Raw genomic sequence first — 23,865 nt, 5'->3', positions numbered from 1 at the left:
TTTCCTCCGGGTGCTCCTGTTACCTCTCTCAGTCACAAAGATGTGCAGGTTAGCTGGACTGGCCATGCTAAATTGCCCGTAGTGTTAGGTGCATTTGTCAGAGGGGGGTGGGTTACTCTTCAGAGGGTCAGTGTGGGCTTGTTGGGCTGGAGGACCTGTTTCCACACTGTGGGGAATCTAATCTAATCTCGAAGGGAAAAAAAATCTCTTCTCTGTATCCAGTCCAGCTGGTGGGTGATTCCAGATCCGCAGCGTTGCAGCAATTTTCAACTTCCTCCTGAAATGGCCTCACAAAGGAACAGGCAGGAATGGGCAATAAATGCTATCATTGGCAACTTCCCACCAAAGGGAGTGGTGAATCGATGGAATTCATTGCCACAAAAGGCTATGGAGGCCTGGCCATTGAGTATATTTAAAACAGAGATCGATAAGGTCTTGACTGCCAAAGGGGATGAAAGGTTATGGAGAGAAAGTGGGAGAATGGGGTTTGAAAAACCTATCTGCCATGATCGAATGGCGGAGGAGAGTTGATGGCCATATGGCCTAATTTCTGCTCCTGTGGTCTTATAGTCCTACTGTTCCAAAAATCCAGTTTCTGGATAATATTTCCCACAGAGACACTGGCAAATTTCGGGTGTACCTAGTTAAACAGCCTAGGATTACACTACACTGGAGAATCAGCTTTAACTACGTACAAGAAGCAGACTACATTCAGTAACTATTGTCCAGGAAGCACTTGAAACTGACTTGGGCTGAACGAGTGATAAACAATCTCATTTGGAGGAACGTGGAACTGAATTTGTGTGCTGGGACCTCCACTGTTTACTTTCTGTTAAAATGACTTGGGTGACTTTGGCGCTGTGCCTGCCAAATGTGCTGATGGGATAAAGTTAGGCAAGTAAAGTTCTGAAGAAGACATCAGGAGACTTAAAAAAAACCAGAAATAGATAGGTTTAAGTGTTTGAGCAAAAATCTGGCAAAAGGAGAATAACGCGGGGGAAACATGAAATTATCCAATTTGGCAGCAATAGTTTAAAATAAATATAGTCAGTTCTGCTATAACGTGTGTTTCTTCAACGCGAATTGGCTTTAATGCAGTTGAAATTTTTAGATCATTATTTGTCGAATGCGAACTTTCCTATTTGTAGAATATAGTGTATTCTCTATAACACGATTCTAGCTCCAATAGTTTAAATGGCTATTGCATGATTTTCTTATAATGCAAGATTGCACGAGTACAGAAATATCGTGTTATATTGGAACCAACTGTATTATCTAAGTGTTGAGAGATTGCAGAGCTCTGAGATGCAGAGGGATCTGGGTGTCCTAGTGCATGAATCACAAAAGGCAGATACAGAAAGTAATTAGGAGAGCTAATAGGATGTTATCCTTTATTGTGAGGGGAATTAAATATGCAAGTGGGAGATTATGCTACAGGCCATTGATGAGACTACATCTAAATTGTGCAGGCCAGGTTGCCCACTTATAGAAAGGGTTTTATTATTATTAAACTATTGTGTGCAAGTTTGCTCACCTTACTGAAGGAAGGATGTAATTGTGTTGGAAAGAGTTAAGAGAAGGTTTATCAGACTAATAGCTGGAATGGGCAAGTTGTCTTAAAGGGTGTATCATCCACACCCCCTTTCTGGTTGGGGATGGATGCAAATGTGTCAGCCTTGTCTGTTGCAGGGTGGGGCTTTCCCTTTATTGAGAATGAACCAGCTTGTGGAGCATCCTTCTCCTGTGAATTGTTTAGCTTTCCACCTCTGTTCATGTCTGTAGACCAGCAGAGCTTCAGTCTGATCAGTTAGTGATGGGATCACTCAGCTCTGTCTGATGCATGGTGCTTCTGTATTTGGGCTGCAGGGAGTCCGATTTGGAGCCTTCACCTGATTGGCACCTCATTTTTGGGGTGTGCTTAGTGCTACTCCTGGCATGCCCTCCTGCACTCTCCGTTTGACCAGGTTTGATCCCCTGAGCTGACGGTAATGGGAGAGTGGGGAGTCAGGCCAGGAGATTCCAGATTCCAGTTGAAGACAATCCTGCTACTGCTGGGGGCCCACAGTGAGTGGTCTTGAGTTGCTGAATCTGTGCAATGTCTGTTCCATTTCGCATGGTGATAGCACCACACGGTGAAGGTATCCTCCATAAGAAAACAGGACGTTGCTTCCACAATGACTGTGCAATGATCTCTCCTATCATCATTGATAGATGCATCTGTGGCAGGCAGATGGGTGACGATGAGGTCAAGTGTGTCTCTCCCTCTTATTGGTTCCTTCACCATCTCCTGCAGACCCAGCCTGACAGCTGTGTCCTTTAGGACTCGGTAAGGGTTGTACCAAGTCTGTCTTGAGGCCACCACCCCCCCTCCTCTCCCCGACCCAGAGTACGTTCTGAACCCTTGCCACCCTCCGTGCTTCTCCCAGTGGCGTTCAGCATTGAGACGTTCTCCTTCATCAGGTAAGGCAGATACTAATCTGCAGGAGGTTTCCTTGCACAGAGAGCTATAGTATGACAGATGGAAAGAGCCTGTGAGCTGGGTTTCAGACTAAATGTTGAAGACATTGAGGACAACTGTGCCACAACCTCGCCTCCATCTGCCCGAAAGCGAGGAACCCAGGGCTGCTGCTGGTGATCGCTGTTGGACGGAGTGCGTTATAATTCTGTGACTGTTCCAGATCGTTGCTTGACCAGCCGTGGAGACAGCTCTCCCCATTTCGGCACAGGCCCCGGATGTTACAAAGGAGGGCCAACCTTGCAGGGGTCAGTGAGGCTTGAGTTGCTTTTGGGTCCTAGATTGATATCAGGTGGCCCACCCAGTTTCATCCCTACGTGGGAGCGATTTTGATACAGCCGGGTGGCCCCTCAAGGCCACATCAGAAGCCAAAGAAGAGCCAACCACCTTGCCGTGGTGAGACGGGGTAGCAATGGCAGATTTCCCTCTGTAGTATTAGTGAACCAGATTGTGTCTGTATGTGTTTTCAAACAAGATTACTTATAAAATTTCACCATCTGTCATGGTGGGTTTCAAACCCACATGCCCAGAATATTGGGGCTCTGAATTACTAGTCCAGTGACAATTCCTGTCTGTATCCCACTCCTCCAATTCAGTCTCAGTTTGAAAAGGGAGGTGATACTGCAAGTTTTATATAAATCAAACTGTATATATCTCAGTGTCAGAAAAATATCAGTCCACTTAGAATCATAGAGTCATAGAGATATACAGCATGGACATGTACAACCCGTCGGTCCAACCCGTCCATGCCGACCAGATATCCCAACCCAATCTAGTCCCACCTGCCAGCACCCGGCCCATATCCCTCCAAACCCTTCCTATTCATATACCCATCCACATGCCTCTTAAATGGTACAACTGTACCAGCCTCCACCACTTCCTCTGGCAGCTCATTCCATACATGTACCACCCTCTGTGTGAAAAAGTTGCCCCTTAGGTTTATATCTTTCCCCTCTCACCCTAAACCTATGCCCTTTAGTTCTGGACTCCCCAACCTCAGGGAAAAGACTTCTTGATTTATTGCAAACAAAACTTACTCAGACAAAAATGTAAAGATTACTGACAAAATGCAACTGTTATACTCTTTACGAATATTCTTTTTGAGAAAGAACACACACACACACACACACACAGACCCCAAGTCAAAATTTGGCGTAAAATGTCAAAGATCTGTCGAGGCAGCATGGTGGCTCAGTGGTTAGCACTGCTGCCTCACAGCACCAAGGACCCGGGTTCGATTCCACCCTTGGGCGACTGTCTGTGTGGAGTTTGCACATTCTCCCCGTGTCTGCGTGGGTTTCCTCCAAAGAAGTGTAGGTTAGGTGAATTGGCCATGCTAAATAACCCATTGTGTTCCGGGATGTGATGGTTAGGCATATTAGTCAGGGGAAAGGTAGAGTAATAGGGTAAGGGAATGGGTCTGGGTGAATTACTCTTCAGAGGATCGGTGTGGACTTGTTGGGCCAAATGGCCTGTTTCCACATTGTAGGGATTCTATGATTCAAAGTGACAGTTAAATTTAGGAAAAAAAGTGTTATTCACAGATTATCCGGACGCTATTCCGTAGCTAAAGTCACTTTGCACACAAGCTATTGGCATTGGGATTTCTCCTGGATCAGGAATGACTGGCTGAAACTTGTCTATCTGGAGACAGTGGCATCAGATTGCCAGTTCTCCACTTGGAGTGAGGAAGTTTCCCAGGGAGATGACAATATTCAAACTTCGTGTTTTCAGAGAAAAGGGAGCAGGAGTTGGTTGGAGGGAGGAGAGGGGTAAGGGTTGTGTGCAGTTGGTGTGCAAAGTCGGTTGCTGTGGACAAGTTATTTCTCTGAATGGCTGTGTTTAAGTCCATTAGCCTTTATTTCCCACCAGCTGCCTGGGTCATGTGAGCTCTCTCTGAAAGTAGGGTGGGGATGGGTCAGGGTGGGATACTCTTTGGAGGGTTGGTGTGGACTTGTTGGGCCAAGTTACCTGTTTCCATGCTGTAGGGATTCTATGTTTCTGAAAGTGACTCCACCCAAGAAACTAGTTGGCACCAAATGTTTGGTTTTGCCAAGTGTATTTATGTTAAGATGTCAAATCAATTATACAATAACTTGGATCACTATTGTCATGACAATTTGTGCAATATTTTAAACTATTTTTTTGAAATCAGTTAATGCCTGTCATATTAGAATCCAAGGGAATGGCTTGATCGCTGCATTGAGTACAGGAGTTGGGAGGTTATGTTGTGGCTGTACAGGGCATTGGTTAGGCCACTTTTGGAATATTGCGTACAATTCTGGTCTCCCTCTTATAGGAAGGATGCGAGGGATGTTGAAAAGGTTCAGAAAAGATTTACGAGGATGTTGCCAAGCTTGGAGGGTTTGAGCTACTGGGAGAGGCTTGGGCTGTTTTCCCTGGAGCGTCAGAGGATGACTTTATAGCCCTTTATAACATCATGAGGGGCATGGATAGGGTAAATAGACAAGGTCTTTTCCCTGGGGTGAGGGAGTCCAGAACGAGAGGGCACAGGTTTAGCGTGGGAGGGGAAAGATTTAAAAGTGACCTAAGGGGCAACTTTTTCACACAGAGGGTGGTACGTGTATGGAATGAGCTGCCAGAGGAAGTGGTGGAGGCTGGTACAATTATAACATTTAAAAGACATCTGGGTGGGTCTATGAATAGGAAAGGTTTGTAGGTAAATGGACCAAGTCTAGATTGGGTTGGGATATCTGGTCGGCATGGACGGGTTGGGCCGAAGGGTCTGTTTCCATGCTGTAGATCTCCATGACTGTTAAGAAGAATTTCTTAGCTGAGTATATGTTATTGAGACCTGGATAATAAATGGATCTATTTTCTGTTTCTCAGGTATGCCTCCTCGTCCTGCCGATATCTGTTCTGCACAGCAGAGGCCCATGCCTCAAGAAGCTTCGAATGTGTGCCAATGTCTGGGTGTGTCTTTTTCCAAATGATAGTGAACAATACTTTGAATGGGAGGTGGCTAAGCAGTGAGCGCTGGGAGATAAGCCTTCAGCACAGGCTTCTATCCTGCCAATTCATGGGCATCTCCTGGGTAGGCTTTGGAGGTCACACCGTGCATTGTGTTTGAGTTCAGTGGACCTGTAACGAGGTTCTGATTCTGGGATTTGAGGGACGCGGGTATGAGCCTCTAAAGGTCAGCAACACAGCCAGCACCAAGCGTCTTGGGGCTACGCCTGCTCCAATTTCCCGCGTCCTGTGTGCTGTCACTAAACTGGGCAAAAGCAGCGCTAGCCCAGTGTTTCCAGACTTTGCAATCTTCCTGTACATTCCTTGCCTTGGGGTAATCTCTCTGAGTCAGTAGGTTGGAAAGTCAGGCCCTCCCCAAGCTCAGGTGAAAAATCCGTTCTGGTGAAAGTATTTACCCATTAATATATTAAGTCAACTTGGGTGCTTTTTTTTGTTGTTAAATTCACTCATGAAATGTGACCGTCAGGGCTGGACCAGCATGCCTTGCTCGTCCCTAGTTGCCCTTGAGAAGGTGTTGGCCTAATATTGTGGAGACCATTCGGGAAGGAGCTCCAGGGTTTTGACCCAACGACAGTGAAGGAACGGCGATATGTTTCCAAGTCTGGATGGTGAGTGGCTTGGAAGGGAACTTGCAGCTCCCATGTACCTGCTGGCCTTGCCCTTCTCGATGGACGTAGGTTTGGAAGGTGCAGTGTATCCTGTAGGCAGTCCGCAGTGCCTGCTACATGGGGGCAGAGGGCGTGAATGTTGGAGGCGATGAATGGAGTGCCTCTGATTGGCTGGCGGTACGAAACTGGGATGGGGCACCACCTCCTGGTGCCCGCACCCTGGAGAAAGGTTCACCATGGGGGTTGTCACTGGCACACGATTCCACCTGTTACATGCCTGTAACCTGTTCTGACGACCTTTCGGAGGGAGTTATATTTAATATTACAGTGTAACTGTGGTGGCAATTCTAATTTGGATTTTCTTTTTCAGCTTCATTATGTCCTCAGCAGCCGGTGCAAGATTCAGGAAGAAATGGTAATTATAACCCAGTGCTTAGCTTTGCACAGAGTTATTGCTTATAAACAGAAATTTGGAAATGCAGAACATGGGCAAGAGAATAATCGTGGCATCGGTTTTATGACTGTGCTTTCCAGGCTCCTCCTGATGTGACACCTGATTTAATCTTGGCCAGTGACACCCCTGTTTTAAGGTCATCCCTGTACAGGTGAGGTCTGCCACTGGCAGGTACTGAGACCAGTAGATCCTGTTTTTTAAATAAAAGAATTCCCCAAATTAGCACTGTGGCGTGAGCCATCAAAGTTCCACATCTTGGTAAATTCTGACTTCAGTTCAGACCCCAGACCTTGGAAATTAAAATGTAGCATATTAAGTGGGTTTTGAAAGTTCTCCTCCTTCCCTTCAAGTCTGTTTTTGACCTCTCTGTTCCTGAAATATCCCCCAACCCTGCAAGCTTCCTAGATGTTCACACTCATCTCGTATTTTCGTTACATGAGAATCCTACTTTGATTGGCTCCTCTGTTGGTGGCCGTGCGTTTAGTTACCTGGGCCCTAAGGTCTGCCGTACCCTCGCTGCCCTTCTTTAGAACTCTCCTTAGAAACGATCTCGTTTACCATCATTTGGACACTTGCCCTAATATCACCATTATGTGGCTTAGTGTCAAGTTTTACCTTAAAAACCCTCCTCTGAGGTGCTATGAGAAAATTGATTAGCTGCATTACTCAGGTGGCACGGTGGCTCAGTGGTTGGCACTGCTGCCTCACAGCGCCAGGGATCTGGCTTCGGTTCCACCCTCAGGCGACTGTCTTTGTAGAGTTTGCACATACTGCCCGTGTCTGTGTGGGTTTCCTCCTGCAGTCCAGAGATGTGCAGTTTAGGTGGTTGGCCCATGGGAAATTTGGAGTTAAGGGGATGGGATGTAGGTCTGGATGCTGACCTTCAGAGGGTCAGTAAGGGCTGGATGCTGCCACGCTGTAGGGATTCTGTAAGTCTCCTTATAAATGCAAGTTGTTTTTACTTAAAAGAAATTGTACTACAATTACTGACAAGATGTATTTATGCAGTACACTCCACAATGTAATCTGAGTATAAACATTTATACAATTCTAACATTGGTTAACGTTTTCAGCCATGGCAGATTCTGCATGTCCGAAGCCTCCAGACCAAGACACTTCAAACCGATGTCCAGGTTGTTCTCATTTAATGGAAAAGAATGTTTAATTTAATCAATAATGTACTCAGAGCTGATTAATAGACATGAGAATGTTATTTAACTCCAGTCAAGTGTAATGTTAAAGCACAGTACTGTGACCTTTCCCAGAATAATCCTTCATTTAGTTTATACTATGCTATTTCAACCATCTGCAAGTTTTAAACAGTTCCCTAATCCAGTTAATGTCAGCTGCTTTGCTCTATTTTATTATAAATCTATACGTAAGCAGAAAGCCAATTCTTTGCAAAGTAAATAAGTTCAAACTCGATATCTTTTTAAAACATAAACAGCCATTTAGAGAAACGGGGGGGGGGGGGATTAGGATTTTAAACAAACACAGAGTGCTGGAGAAAGATCTGGCAGCAAATGGAGAGAAAAAGCTGGAAGGGAGGATGTGGAGGCTTTTGGAGAGAGGGCAGAAGAGGTTTTACTGGGATGCTGCATGGATTGGAGAGTATGAACTATCGGGAGAGGCTCGAAAAACTCAGGTTGTTTTCTCTAGAGCAGCAGAGGCTGAGGAGACACTTGGTAGAAATCTATAAAATTATGAGATACATAGATAGTGTTGACGGTCAGAATCTTTTTTCCCCAGAGTTGCAATGACTAGAACTAAGGAGCATGCATTTAAGGTGAGAGGGGGAAAGTTCAAAGTAGATGTGGGGGGCAAGTCTTTTACACAGAGAGGGGTAGGAATATCCCTGGAGCATGGGAGGCTGAGGGTTACCATATAGTGGTTTATAAAATCATGAGGGGCATGGATAAGGTGAAGAGACAAGGTTTTTTCCATGGGATGGGAGAGTCCAAAATTGGAGGGGCATAGGTTTAAAGTGAGAGGGGAAGCATTTAAAAGGGACCTAAGGGGCAACATTTTCACACAGAGGGTGGTGCGTGTATGGAATGAGCTGCCAAAGGAAGTGGTGGAGGCTGGTACAATTGCAGCATTTAGAAGGCATCTGGAAGGGTATATGAATAGGAAGGGTTTGGAGGGATATGGGCCAAATGCTGGCAAATGGGACTAGATTGATTTAGGATATCTGGTTGGCATGGACGAGTTGGACTGAAGGGTCTGTTTCAGTGCTGTCCATCTCTATGGCTCTATGGAATATGCTGCCAGAGGTGGTGGTGGAGGCATATACGATAGGAGCGTTTAAGGGACTTTTAGATAAACACATGAATAAGCAAGGAATGGAGGGGTATGGACCAAGGGCAGGCAGAGGGGGTTAGCTTTATTTGGCATCATGCTCGGCACAACATTGTGGGCCGAAGGGCCTGTTCCTGTGCTGTACAGCTCTATGTTGTAAGTAGGTGCTGCCAGGCCTGATGCATTCCTCCAGCATCTCCGTGTTTGTTTCAGAGTTCCAGCATCTGCAGCATTTTGATTTTGTAAGTATGTTGGGATCGACCTGTTCAGAGATGGTATTACACGCCTCTGATGAGGTTAGGATGATTTCAGTTGAAAGAAAAGAAGATTGAGACGTTTTGAGCATATTTTGAAATGAGTGACCATGTGACGCAGCCGGTATTGATTCAGTCACCTTTTGGACACCTCACCTGATTTTCATTTCCATACTTTCAGTCGATAATAGGCATTGGAGGCAGTAACACCCATTGACTGTGGGAGGGAGTGTTGTGACCTTCTTCACTGAGACTTGAGCCACCCAATGCTAATATAAAATTACATCATTTTATTTATTACGTATTTGAGAAGTTGGTACCACTATTACAGAGATAGTGCTGTAGAGCTTTTACAGTGTGGAAGAGGCCCTTCGGCCCATTGATTCCATGCCAGTTGTCAGGCATCCGTCCATCTATTCTATTCTCATTACCCACCCTTGGCCCATAGTCTTGTCAGCACATTTTGAGTGCTCATTTAATTAGTTCTTAAATGTCTTTTGGGTTCCTTCCTCTACCATGGCTTTTAGACAATGGGGTCCAGATGCCCCCCCACCCTCTGGGTGGGGGAAGGGTCCTCAAGGCCCTTCCATACCTCCAGCTCCTTAACTTGAATGGTTATCGATCTCTCTATCAGGGGGAAAGATTTCTGTCTATCTATCCTGTGTCTGCTCCTCAGAACTATGCCCCAGTCAGCTGTCACCCTCTCTGTCTCTCTCTCTCTCCCTCCCTCTCTCTCTCCACCTCCTCTACTTGAAGGAAAACAGACCCTCCCTATCTAGTGTGTCTACATGTCATTCCTGGTGAATTTCCTCTGCACCCATTCCAGTGCGATCGCATCCTTCTGCTGATCAGAACTTCACACAGTACTCCAGCTGTGGCCTGACTAATGTTATAGACAGCTCGGTCATCACCTCCTTGCTGTTGGAGTTAGAAACTGTGCACACATGTCTGAGCCGGTAGCTTCCTCAGAGCAAACTGACACCATGCCACTTGATTTATTCCAGCATTTTGCCTCCCGTGATGTAGACATGACATATAAGGCTGGGTTTCAACCTGTGTGAGGCCAAATTCAGTTTAAGTGTCAGAGTTGGTACTTTCCTCAGGAAACAGTGAATCTCTGGAACACAGCACTGTCCCAGTGCGGGAAGGGGGGAACACACAGCACTGTCCCAGTGCGGGAAGGGGGGAACATGCAGCACTGTCCCAGTGCGGGAAGGGGGGAACACACAGCACTGTCCCAGTGCGGAAAGGGGGGAACACACAGCACTGTCCCAGTGTGGGAATGGGGGAACACGCTGCACTGTCCCAGTGCGGGAAGGGGGGAACACACAGCACTGTCCCAGTGCGGGAAGGGGGGAACACACAGCACTGTCCCAGTGCGGGAAGGGGGGAACACACAGCACTGTCCCAGTGTGGGAAGGGGGGAACACACAGCACTGTCCCAGTGCGGGAAGGGGGGAACACACAGCACTGTCCCAGTGTGGGAATGGGGGAACACACAGCACTGTCCCAGTGTGGGAATGGGGGAACACGCTGCACTGTCCCAGTGCGGGAAGGGGGGAACACACAGCACTGTCCCAGTGCGGGAAGGGGGGAACACACAGCACTGTCCCAGTGCGGGAAGGGGGGAACACACAGCACTGTCCCAGTGTGGGAATGGGGGAACACGCTGCACTGTCCCAGTGCGGGAAGGGGGGAACACACAGCACTGTCCCAGTGCGGGAAGGGGGGAACACACAGCACTGTCCCAGTGCGGGAAGGGGGGAACATGCAGCACTGTCCCAGTGCGGGAAGGGGGGAACACACAGCACTGTCCCAGTGCGGGAAGGGGGGAACACACAGCACTGTCCCAGTGTGGGAATGGGGGAACACGCTGCACTGTCCCAGTGCGGGAAGGGGGGAAACACACAGCACTGTCCCAGTGCGGGAAGGGGGGAACACACAGCACTGTCCCAGTGTGGGAATGGGGGAACACGCTGCACTGTCCTAGTGCGGGAAGGGGGGAACACACTGCACTGTCCCAGTGTGGGAATGGGGGAACACGCTGCACTGTCCCAGTGCGGGAAGGGGGGAACACACAGCACTGTCCCAGTGCGGGAAGGGGGGAACACACAGCACTGTCCCAGTGTGGGAAGGGGGGAACACGCTGCACTGTCCCAGTGCGGGAAGGGGGGAACACACTGCACTGTCCCAGTGTGGGAATGGGGGAACACGCTGCACTGTCCCAGTGCGGGAAGGGGGGAACACACAGCACTGTCCCAGTGTGGGAAGGGGGGAACACGCTGCACTGTCCCAGTGCGGGAAGGGGGGAACACACTGCACTGTCCCAGTGTGGGAATGGGGGAACACGCTGCACTGTCCCAGTGCGGGAAGGGGGGAACACACAGCACTGTCCCAGTGTGGGAAGGGGGGAACACGCTGCACTGTCCCAGTGCGGGAAGGGGGGAACACACTGCACTGTCCCAGTGTGGGAATGGGGGAACACGCTGCACTGTCCCAGTGCGGGAAGGGGGGAACACACAGCACTGTCCCAGTGTGGGAAGGGGGGAACACGCTGCACTGTCCCAGTGCGGGAAGGGGGGAACACACTGCACTGTCCCAGTGTGGGAATGGGGGAACACGCTGCACTGTCCCAGTGCGGGAAGGGGGGAACACACAGCACTGTCCCAGTGCGGGAAGGGGGGAACACGCAGCACTGTCCCAGTGCGGGAAGGGGGGATCACGCAGCACTGTCCCAGTGCGGAAAGGGGGGAACACACAGCACTGTCCCAATGCGGGAAGGGGGGAACACACAGCACTGTCCCAGTGCGGGAAGGGGGGTACACACAGCACTGTCCCAGTGCGGGAAGGGGGGTACACACAGCACTGTCCCAGTGCGGAAAGGGGGGAACACACAGCACTGTCCCAGTGCGGGAAGGGGGAACACACAGCACTGTCCCAGTGCGGGAAGGGGGGAACACGCAGCACTGTCCCAGTGCGGGAAGGGGGAACACGCAGCACTGTCCCAGTGCGGGAAGGGGGAACACGCAGCACTGTCCCAGTGTGGGAAGTGGGAACACACAGCACTGTCCCAGTGCGGGAAGGGGGAACACGCAGCACTGTCCCAGTGCGGGAAGGGGGAACACGCAGCACTGTCCCAGTGCGGGAAGGGGGAACATGCAGCACTGTCCCAGTGCAGGAAGGGGGGAACACACAGCACTGTCCCAGTGCGGGAAGGGGGGAACACACAGCACAGTCCCAGTGCGGGAAGGGGGAACACGCAGCACTGTCCCAGTGCGGGAAGGGGGGAACACGCAGCACTGTCCCAGTGCGGGAAGGGGGAACACGCAGCACTGTCCCAGTGCAGGAAGGGGGGAAACACGCAGCACTGTCCCAGTGCGGGAAGGGGGAACACACAGCACTGTCCCAGTGCGGGAAGGGGGGGACACACAGCACTGTCCCAGTGCGGGAAGGGGGAACACGCAGCACTGTCCCAGTGCATTAAGGGGTGAACACAGAGCACTGTCCCTTCCACCCCTCTCCCAGCAAAGGTGTTTTAGTCTAACTAGTTTACACACATTAGTGAGGCGATATTTAAAATTAATTTGTGGGATGAATTAGTGATGTTGCTAGCTGGGTCAGCATTTATCACCTGAACCTGTACCTATTGCCGTTGAGAAGGTGATGTTTAACTGTTACCTTGAACCGCTGTTGTCCCACAATTCCCTTAGGGAGGTAACACATAGATCTAGATGCCATCTATCAACCCCTCAGAAAACAAACAGGAAATGACATCACCACAAACCCCGGGAACCCCATCCAGGAGAAAGATATAAATAGAAAGCAGGAGACAACAGCTTCGCTTCACTTGGAGGTCGCCGCTGATGATGTTACCGAGCCAGGTTCAGCGAGCAAACCTACACCCTAAACCTCAACCTGAGCTACAAACCTTCACAAACCTTGCGAGGTAACTCCTGGATTTTGACCCAGCATCTCTGACAAAACAACGATAAATTTCCAAGTCAGGATGGTGAATGGCTTGGAGAGGAACTTGCAGATGGTGGTGTTCCTATGTATCTGCTATCCCTTCTGAGGTGCTGTCTGAGGTTTTTGGTGAATTTCTGCATGTTGTAGATAGTACACACTGTTACTACAGAGCGTACAGAAGAGGAGGGAGTTGACATTACAGAGGTAGTCCCAATCAGGCGGGCTGGGCTGCTTCATCCTGGATGGTGTCAAGTTTCTTGAGTGTTGTTGGAGCTGGATGTATCCAGGCAAGTGGGGAGTACTCCATCACACTCCTGACTTGTGCCTTATAGATGGTGGACCGGCTTTGGGGAGTCAGGAGGCGAGTTACTCGCCACAGGATTGCCAAGTTCTGGGTGGGACGCTTTTCAGAGGGTAGGTGCAGACTTGATGGGCCGAATGGCTCTTTCTGCCCTGTCGGGATTCTATGAAAGTTTCCAAGAGGTTCATGTGGTGCCTGTCGGACTTTGAGTCCTGAGGCTGTTGGGTTCAAGTCCCAGTGCAGACATTGAGTGTAAAACTAATCCAGACTGTACCTCCTATGCAGTGTTAGAGATGCTGTCTGTTGGATGAGATATAAACCGAGGCCAGATCTACCTGTTTGCATGAACATAAAGCAGTAATGACACTGTTTTGAAGAACAAAAGGGCAGCTCCTCATCTTGGCCAATGTTTACCCCTCAATCAAAGTCTCAACAGCAAGTTGGCATGGTGGCACAGTGGTCAGCACTGCTGCCTCACAGGGACTTGGCTTCGATTCCAGCCTCAGGCGACTGTCTGTGAGGAATTTGCACATTCTCCCCGTGTCTGTGTGGGTTTCCTTTGGGTGCTCCGGTTTCCTTACATAGTCCAAAGATGTGCAAGTTAGGTGAATTTGCCGTGCTAAATTGCTCATAATGTACAGGCTAGGTGGGTTACCCATAGGAAATGTAGGGTTATAGGGGTAGGTGTGAGTGGGATGCTCTTTGAAGGGTCAGTCTGGACTCAATGAGCTGAATGGCCTGCCTCCACACTGTAGGGATTCTATGGTTCACGGGTGCCTTCACTTGGTCTGGCCTACATGTGACTCCAGGTTCCCAGCCATATGGTCAGCTCTGAAATGGGTAGGTTAGACACTCCTGTCAAGGGCACTTTGGAATCAACAACATAGGCTGGCCTTGCCAGTGATACCTCATCCCATGACATGCGTGGTAACACTCACTGGGTTTCGTGGACACCGCGTTCATGACCTTACAGTGCGGTCAGTGAAAGAGCAGCTCACTACACGATTTAAGATGAGACCCCACCACCAAACCAGTTCTGACCTCTCACCCGGTGACACCATATTGGGCAGATAATGGAAAGCTGGCGTGATGGGTGCCAGTGTGGTGTGGCTGACCTGTCTACTTTATCCAGAGAGTTACAACGCATAAAAAAGAACTCTGAGTATATCAGCGCTTGGAGAGACATGGATTAATCAGGCATAGGTAGCATGGATTGTTAAAGGAAGGTCGAGCTTAACAAATTGGATCAAATGTTTTGAGGCATTATCCAGGAGCTTTGATAATCTTATGCATTTTATGTGGCCTACATGAACTTCCAGCAAGGCTTTAATTAAGGTGCGTCATGACCGACTGGTCAAGAAAGTGAGAGCCTGTACGCTCCATGACAAAGTGGCATGATGAATCGTAAATTGATAGAGTGGCAGGAAGCAGAAAGTGGTGGTAGAGGGATGTATCTCTGACTGGAGGCCTGTTTCCAATGTACTTCCACAGGGCTCAGTGCTGGGCCTCTGCTGATGATGATGCACACTAATGATTTGAGCTGAAATGTAAAAGGGTGTGATCAAAAACTTCAAGGGTACCAAGAATATTGGCAGGATGGTAATTAATGAGGAGGACGGCTGCAAACTACAGGAGGGTAGCAACAGACTGGTCTGGTGGACAGAGCACTGGTCAGTGGAATTCAATCTGGGACAGTGTGAGGTAATGCACTTGGGAAGGGCTAATAAGGCAAGAGCTTACTGTATGAAGAATAGGTTCATCCTGAGCAGCTCCGTGATGCAGGACTCTGCACTCTACGGTCTGTTTCCCAGGACGGACACCGAGACAAACATCGACTGTGCCTGGAGGACCATCAACTCGGTGAAAGACGCTCTTTGGTCTGCCCGAAACGTGTTGGCCTTCCAGATTTTACCCTGACCGAGTGTTGCAGACTGGCACATTCTGAGATCCAGGAGTATGTGCTGAGAGACGCACTAAAGCTTGGGGCAGCTGATGCCAAGGCGCAGTGGGGAAAGACCACCATCTGAGGTCTTTTGGCCAAAGTTAACTGGGCGTCCATTCAGTTATCGGACCCTCCTGCTGCCTCAAACTGATGTAAACATAATCTTGTAGAAGTAAGAGATGCCTTTGATTTGTTGGATAGAGTCAAATTCCAAGGTTTGTGTGTTTTCCTTGAAATGTCACTGTACAGAACCGGACTGCATTTGTTGCTATGTATTCATATAAAGATTCTTTTTATGAATAAAGTATATTTTTCAAATAATAAGAGTAGTAGGAACTTAGGAAGTACTAAAGATCACAGGGACCCCTGGCGTGCATACCCACCGGTCCCTGAAGTTAGCAGGGTAGCTAGAGAAGGTCATTAAACAAACATATGGGACACTAGCCTTTAATAGGAGAAAGTGAGGCCTGCAGATGCTGGGGATCAGAGTTGAGAGAGTGGCACTGAAAAAGCACAGCAGGTCAGGCAGCATCTGAGGAGCAGGAGAATCAATGTTTCAGGCATAAGCCCTTCATCAGGAATTCCTGATGCTGCCTGACCTGCTGTGCTTTTCCAGCACCACAATCTCAACTTTAATAGAAGAGGCATAGAATACTAGAGCAGGGTGGTTATGCTGGAACTGCATAAAACTCTGATTTACTGCATGCAGTTCTGGTAACTTTAAAGGGAGGACGTTACACTGGAAAGGGTGCAGATGTGATTTACCAGGATGTTGCCTGGGCTGAGAGGAAAGATTGAACAGGCTGGAGTTGCTTTCCTGGGAGTAACAAAGGATGAGAGGAGACCTGATTGAAGTATTTAAGATTATGATTAGACTAGATTCCCTACAGTATGGAAACAGGCCCTTCAGCCCAACCAGTCCACACCGACCCTTCGAAGAGTAACCCACCCAGACCCATTTCCCTCTGACTAATGCGCCTCACATTTTCCATGGCCAATCCATCCTAACCTGCACATCTTTGGACTGTGGGAGGAAACCAGAGCACCCGGAGGAAACCCACGCAGACACGGGGAGAATGTGCAAACTCCACACAGACAGTCGCCCGAGGCTGGAATCAAACCTGGGACCCTGGTGCTGTGAGGCAGCAGTGCTAACCACTGAGCCACCGTGCCGCCCCAATTATGAGGTAGATCGGAAGATCCATCTCAGAGCAGCCAGTAATCAAGGGGCATAGGGTGGTCGGTATCTGCAACTCAGTGCCTGGAAGAATGGGAAAGCCAGAAACACTTGTCACGTTGATACAACATTTAGATGTATTGACATCACTTCCAGTGGTATAGGCCAAAATCTGGAAGAGCGTAGGTGGAGTTTTAATAACTGCAGCAGCCACAATGAGCCAAATGGCCTCCTTCTGTGCTGTATATCTAGCAGCCTGAGTATCAGAGAAGCACAAACACTAACTCTGATACATTATAGGATTTATTCACCTGGGAATAAGCACAGAATCAAACTCCCACATTCTGGGAACCTGATACTGCTGGAGTCCTCTCACTCAGGAACAACGGAAAGGAATCTCAATCCACAGGCTTCAAAGATAAAGGGAAGACGTTTAAACCATTCCATGGATAACATTTTGGCCAATTTTGAGCATCTTAATCTTCAGAATTATACAGTCTTTGCCTTCCTGGGGGTGCTGGCTTCTGTAAAACCTTTACTGATCCATACTTCAGCAAATCTTTGTGGCTGAATTGTCTTTTGAATCGTGAAGAAAGATGTGATGTTTGTTTGTTCCTCTCCTCAGTTCCAGCCTGTGCACAGATTGAATACATTTTTGCAATCACTATATTTATACCTGCAGTGTTCAAGTATCAGTCATACAGTGCTCCAGTCCATCAGTTGTCACATCTCTGTGGGTTTTAGTATGTAACTGTGTCTGTGTAACATCTCGAACACTGGAGCACGGCAGAGTTCTGCTGCAGGTCGTTTGACTATTTCTATATTGAATGGAAAGGCTGTGAGTTAGAATGAAGTCACAATAAGTGACAAAGTAAATGCGTGAATATGAATCACTTAATTTGCAGCTTTATAAATAGAACAGTGATTTGTCATTGTCAGATTGCAGCACTAACTAAGTAAACGTAGTCAGGTAAACGTACAATTTGTTAAACAGTGCATTTTATAAAAAGTGGAATAAGAAACAGAATATTGCCAAATCACGCCTTATTTATAATGAATTATGATTATTGAATAGTACTTACTTAATTGTTCAAATTATTCTGGGTGGAGGGGGATGAAGTAACAATTTATTATGTTGATTGATTTAAGGAAAAGGTTCGGTGAAAGTATTTTGCCCTCAGAATGCAGCTGAAGACACCAATCGCTCGGCCACAACTAATTGCAATGTTAAGTCACTCGGTGAGTTGGTCATTTCCTTCAACCAGTTGTTCTGCCAATTCAAGGGTTGACCATCTTCCCGTCAAACCCGAACACTGCACTCTAAAGGAACAATTGAAATATTATGTTAGATTAGGTCTTATTGTCACCTGTACAGGAGTACAGCAAAAGGTTTACAGGGTCACCATTCCCAGCACCATCTTAGCTGCAAGGTACCGAGGTACAAAATCTTAGGTTTAAAAAAACACATAGAAAGTAAAGAAATGGGAAAATGAAACTAAGAATAAGTTCAGCATTACAGGAAGTGGTGGATTCCATTTGCAATGTTTAAAAGACATTTGGGAAAGAACATGAATAGGAAAATGTGGAGGAATATGTGCCAGGAGCAGGCAGGTGGGACTAGTTTAATTTGGGATCATGTTCGGCATAGAATCCCTACAGTGTGGAAACAGGCCCTTCGGCCCAAAAAGTCCACACCGACCCTCTGAAGAATAATCCACCCAGACCCATTCCCCTACCCTATTACTCTACATTTACCCCTAACTAACTACCACATCTAACCAACACACCCCTGAACACTGTGGGCAATTTAGTATGGCCAATTCACCTAAGCTGCACATCTTTGGATTGTGGGAGGAAACCGGAGAACCCGGAGGAAACTTCCCAGACACGGGGAGAATGTGCAAACTCCACACAGAGTCGCCCAAGGCTGGAATCAAACCCGGGTCCCTGGCGCTGTGAGGCAGGGTCTGTTTCTGTGCTCTGTGACTCTAAATAAAGTTAAAATTCCAAATCACAGTGCTTCTCCAGCTGGGTTTCCCCATGATGGCTCCGATCTCTCAATCCCTTCGCCTCTGGCTGACGTCTCGCTGCCATCACCAGCCATGGGTCTCCAGGCCCTTCGCCACTTCCATGATGCCGCTGGATGCCAGGGTTCTGCCAGGGCACACCAACGGCCAAAGTCCCCCAGGCCCCCAGGGCTGCCTTCACCACTTGCTGGCAATTATAAGACATCAAATCATTTTCTACTTATTTAGTATAGCAAAACGGAATATCAGCTCCCAGTACCAAGATTGGAGCTCCTGCCTTGCTGCTAGGATCTGCATTGCCAGAGTGTCCATGTGTAAGTGCTGACAGCCTGCTGATATTGGTGTGGACCTGGTGTTACAGCTTTGTGGCTCCTCGCTGTAGTGCAGCATCATTACCACAGGCAGAGTGCTGAGATACTAGGGCGGCATGATGGCTCAGCGGTTAGCACTGCTGCCTCACAGCGCTAGGGACCCAGGTTCGATTCCAGCCTCAGGGCGACTGTCTGTGTGGAGTTTGCACATTCTCCCCGTGTCTGCGTGGGTTTCCTCCGGTTTCCTCCCACAGTCCAGGGATGTGCAGGTTGGGTGAATTGGCCACGCTAAATTGCCCGTCGTGTTCAGGGATGTGTAGGTTTCGGGCATTAGCCAGGGGAAATACAGAGTAATCGGGTCAGGGAATGTGTCTGGGTGGGTTACTCTTCAGAGGGTTGGTGTGGACTTGTTGGGCCGAAGGGCCTGCTTCCACACTGTACGGATGCTATGATTCTGTGATCACTCTCTCAGCATTAACTCCAATTAAAAAATGAGATAAAGCAAGTGATTGAAATGGTGCTCGGAGTGTTCCTCACACAGTTCGGAGAGCAGTATTCTGGCACAGATTTGCGGCAATAATTGGGCAGAATTTGGAATGTGCATTCTCACCAAACTGCACAGCTGTATTTCAAGAATTTGCTATTCTCAAACTCAAACCCGATTGAAATAAGTTGTGACAGGCGTCCTACCTTTCACCTTGCTTCCTGAATTCTCGTGCCGTGCCCCTGTGTTCCTTGTCAAAGAACAATGTGTGAATATACGAGCAGCACCATTCCTGTGACAGACCTGCGACCTCTGTGTTGCCGGGTGCTGATGCAGCACTGCAACCCTGCCCTGCTGCACGGGTGCCCTAATTGTGCAGCCCAGTGCTGAGAAATGCAGCTGTAATAAAACCACCTGTTTTTATACTGCCACCATATGTACCAATTTCTCTGTTCACCCCACAAGCCCCCCCCCCCCCCCCCCACCCCCCGATCCCATCATCCTCACCCCTCCCTCCCATTTTAGTGACTCATCCAGGAGGTAATGGTACCTGTGAATACAAGTTGAAAAGCAGATCTTAGTCACAGAAAACTGTTGCTACTTAAAGTCGCAATCATACAACACAGAAACAGACCCTTCGGTCCAATCAGTCCATGCCAACCATGATCCCAAACTAACCTAGTCCCACCTGCCTGCTCCTGCCCCATATCCCTCCAAACCTTTCCTATTCATGGACTTATCCAAACCTCTCTTAAACGTTCATAGCATCATAGATTCCCTACAGTGCGGAAACAGGCTCTTCAGCCCAACAAGTCCACACCGGCCCTCCAAAGAGTTATCCCACCCAGACCCATTCCCCAATTACTCCATATTTACCCCTGACTAATGTACCGAACCTACACACGCCTGATTTCCAGGATTCCGATTTCCAGGATTCCGATTTCCAGCAACCGCAGTTCTTTTGTTTTTTGGAGACTTGAACCTCTCGTGGTTCCTGCTTCATCTTTGACAGAGACTGTGTAAAGCTGTTCACTGATGGTGAGTCGGGGGGCCATGAAGAATGGGGAATAACTTGAGCTGAGATTCCATATTAGTGTGTAACGTGCTTGCAATGGCTCTCGGTAATCTTGCTTTCTGGTGACTTTTCTTTCTGCCCAGCTTGTCCACCGCGTGCTGCTGAGCAGCCTTGTGCTCCTCGGGCTGTTGAACAGTCTTGTCCAACCTCATCTTAGTAGGGAGACCCGGAGGACTGGTGCTGAGTACAGAGCGGAATGTGAATTCTCATCCGACTTGAAAAGTGAAACTGCCATTATCCAACAAAATTACAGGATATTCACTCAGAAGGTCATTTTCATCATCAACACTGCAATAATTATTAATATTCCATTTAATTGTAACAGTCTGGGGTTAGTAGCAGTCTGGCTAACGTCATGTTTGGAAATTAATAAAATTCTACACAGATGGAAAGAGGCAGAGTTACTTTTGGTCTGTAGGTCATGGGATTTAATATTCCTGAACAGTGACATTCATTGTTTGCCTTTTTCTTGAAAACTGTGTCGTTCAAAGATACCTTTGTTCTTGAGCACAGCAGCCAATGTGTTAGGTTCATCGCGTTGCTGCAGATGTTCCCTTCAAAACTCGCCAGCTAACAGCAGAAGCCTTAATTTGTGTTTTCTTACCCCCTTTCTGCACTGTCCTGACAAACTAAATCCCCTTTGCCATTCCTGAGTGCAGCATTTCGGGGATTTGAACCTGAGGCCAATTCAGGAGATCTATAGTTCACCCCAAACTACAAAAATGGATTCACTACCACCTTACCAAGTAAAGCACAATCACTACAGTTCCTTGCTTATGCCTTAGACCAGTGCAAGGCGACTGCTTTGACCTCAAGAGCACAGTGTCTTGCAATCTAAATTTATTGTATACTTTTTTTTAGAATAAGGTGAGAAAAGTCAACCTTCCTGTGGTTTTAATATTCCAAGATCCTCCCCTCCATGTGCAATTATTCAGTGTCTGCTCGCTCTGTCCCCTGCTAACATGGATGGGGAAATCAGTAACCTCACTTTTTAACTCAAATGCCAGCACAACTCTTGAGAATTTTATTCCTCCTGCCGCTGTTTTCCCCACGTTCTGTTACTTTCCCTTCTTATTAAACCACTGCCATCTCTCCATCTTGTATTGTGTATCGCCAGTTATTAATGGGATTATAGGCTTGTGTTTTAAGAACATGCCACCTTAATGCAATGTTTTGACTTATTAGACACAGAGGGATTTTTTTTCACGTTTCACTTTGATCATTATTTACAAGTTGTTACTGTATGTTTCCTGTACAATGATGGAAATGGTTTTTAATACCTCTGAAGGAGGTATTAAAATACTCCTCCTTCCTGATTTCATGTATTCAAATGAGCCTTTCAGAATTCTACGCACTGGTGGGACCAGTTTCCATCTCAATTTTATCCTCGTGCTAATTTTCTGACAAGCCTCTCTGATGCGTTCAAGCACTTAATGCTGTCATCAGGCTGAGGAAAGCTGCCCTGGTTAAGTAAAGGGTGTCCATTGGTGTATGCCCTGGTTAAGTAAAGGGTGTCCTGGGCATACACCAATGGAGTGTATGCTTAACTTGGCGAGATTTGGATCCCACACCATCTGCAGGTCACTCATTTACATACAGCAGAAGCCCATTGTAATATGGTTCAATGCATCAAGCATTTGCTTAAAGCCTGGCGGTGTCTTATGGCTCCCCCCTCCCCCAAAAGAGGGAGATTTGTTTAAATCTTCAATTTTGCACGTCGCAAGATGGAAATAAATACACTTCCTTATGCACATGACCCAGCTGTAAAAGCAGCCTGGCTTTTATTTGGACCCCAACCATCCATGTTCTAATGGATTTTCACCGCAGTTCTGTTCCCTTCCAGTAGTTCTTGGGCTCATGTGAAACTTTAAATGTTTTGTTGAGTTTGTTGGCTTAGTAAAGCCCTTCTGTCATCGTGTATTTATGGGAAAGATCATGTGGTGGTCACGATTACTGTGAAAACTCTCAGGCAACTGCACTGATAGTAACTCTGTGAAAATTGTTTCAATATTAAAGGAATCCACAGAGTTAAAGTTCTGTGTAAAGCCAGAGTACCTTTGGGGTGCTGGTCTATATTTAATGAGGCTACCCACTAGGGGGCAGCAGACCTTCAATGTAGACAATATGGTATGACAAGGGCCTATAAGTAAGTTCCCATTCACTGGGCTGAACTCTAGCCAGAGCCCAGAGTTTATGCAGCAATCCTTTTGCTATTTTCTATTTTCATGACATTACTTAAATGTGATGCTTGAGCACTACATTTATTGAGGAGGGGCATGGATAGGATGAATAGCCACGGTCTATTCCCTGGGGTGGGGGAGTCCAAAACTAGAGGACATAGGTTTAGGGTGAGCGGGGAAAGATATAAATGGGACCTAAGGGGCAACTTTTTCCACACAGAGGGTGGAGCGTGTATGGAATGAGCTGTTGGAGGAAATGGTGGGGGCTGGTACAATTTAAAAGGCATCTGGATGGGTATATGAATAGGAAGGGCTCAGAGGGATATGAGCCAAGTGCTGGCAAATGGAACTAGATTAATTTAGGATATCTGGTCAGCATGGGTGAGTTGAACCGAAGGGTAGGTTTTCGTGCTGAACATTACTATGACTCTATGACTAGAAGGTTAGGAGAGATTTTCAAAATGGATTCTTGTAGATTCTTGGATTAGTAAATTAGTACAGCAAATAACTCCAGGCTCTAACAGAGTTAATGCTTTGAATCCCAATATGAAATAGAGTTGACAGAGAGTTGGATTAACTATGATCCTATTGCATGACAGAGCAGGCTCAAGAGGCTGAATGGCCTCCTCCTGCTCCGATTTCTTATGGTCTTAGAGTCATAGAGATGTACCGCACGGAAACAGACCCTTCGGTCCAACTCGTCCATGCCGACCAGATATCCTAACCTAATCTAGTCCCATTTGCCAGCATTTGCCCCATATCCCTCTAAACTTTTTCTATTCATATACCCATTCAGATGCCTTTTAAATGTTGTAATTGTACCAGCCACCACCACTTTCTCTGGCTGCTCATTCCGTACATGTATCACCCTCTGTGTGAAAAAGGTGCCCCTCATGTCCCTTTTAAAGTTTTCCCCTCTCACCCTAAACCTATGCCCTCGAGTTCTGGACTCCCCCACCCAAGGGAAAAGACCTTGTCTATTTATCCTATCCATGCCCCTCATGATTTTATAAACCTCTATAAGGTCATCCCTCCACCTCTGATGCTCCAGGGAAAACAGCCCCAGCCTATTCAGCCTCTCCCTGTAGCTCAAACCCTCCAACCCTGGCGACATCCTTGTATCATTCTTCGGTGATAGTGATCACACCTTCCTCAACTTTACTCACGGAGAGGGATAGGAGCAGACAGTATGGGAAAGCATTTAATTGGGGGAGGAGGAATTACAGTGCTGTTAGGCAAGAACTGGGGCATCTAAACTGGAAATAGATGTTCTCAGGGAAAT

The 23,865-nt window shown here is 47.6% G+C and overlaps 1 protein-coding gene across 1 annotated transcript in view; it reads left to right on the top strand.

Annotated features, from left to right (window-relative positions):
- LOC122560489 (uncharacterized) overlaps positions 1–22,882 on the top strand; it is a 105,024-nt gene extending 82,142 nt beyond the window's left edge. The window contains exons 17-21 of the mRNA XM_043711137.2: positions 5,366–5,449; positions 6,485–6,529; positions 7,642–7,701; positions 17,656–17,745; positions 20,487–22,882. Coding sequence (XP_043567072.2) covers positions 5,366–5,449; positions 6,485–6,529; positions 7,642–7,701; positions 17,656–17,745; positions 20,487–20,560 — 353 coding nt within the window. The 3' untranslated portion in view covers positions 20,561–22,882. The remainder of the gene's footprint in view (positions 1–5,365; positions 5,450–6,484; positions 6,530–7,641; positions 7,702–17,655; positions 17,746–20,486) is intronic.
- Positions 22,883–23,865: the final 983 nt, after the last annotated feature.

Source organism: Chiloscyllium plagiosum, unplaced genomic scaffold (assembly GCF_037043375.1).
Source record: "Chiloscyllium plagiosum isolate Xiang-an unplaced genomic scaffold, Cpla_swu_hap1 HiC_scaffold_20, whole genome shotgun sequence".
Classification (NCBI taxonomy): domain Eukaryota; kingdom Metazoa; phylum Chordata; class Chondrichthyes; order Orectolobiformes; family Hemiscylliidae; genus Chiloscyllium; species Chiloscyllium plagiosum.
Note: the sequence above shows the minus strand (reverse complement) of the source record. Positions and strands in the feature narration are given on the sequence as shown.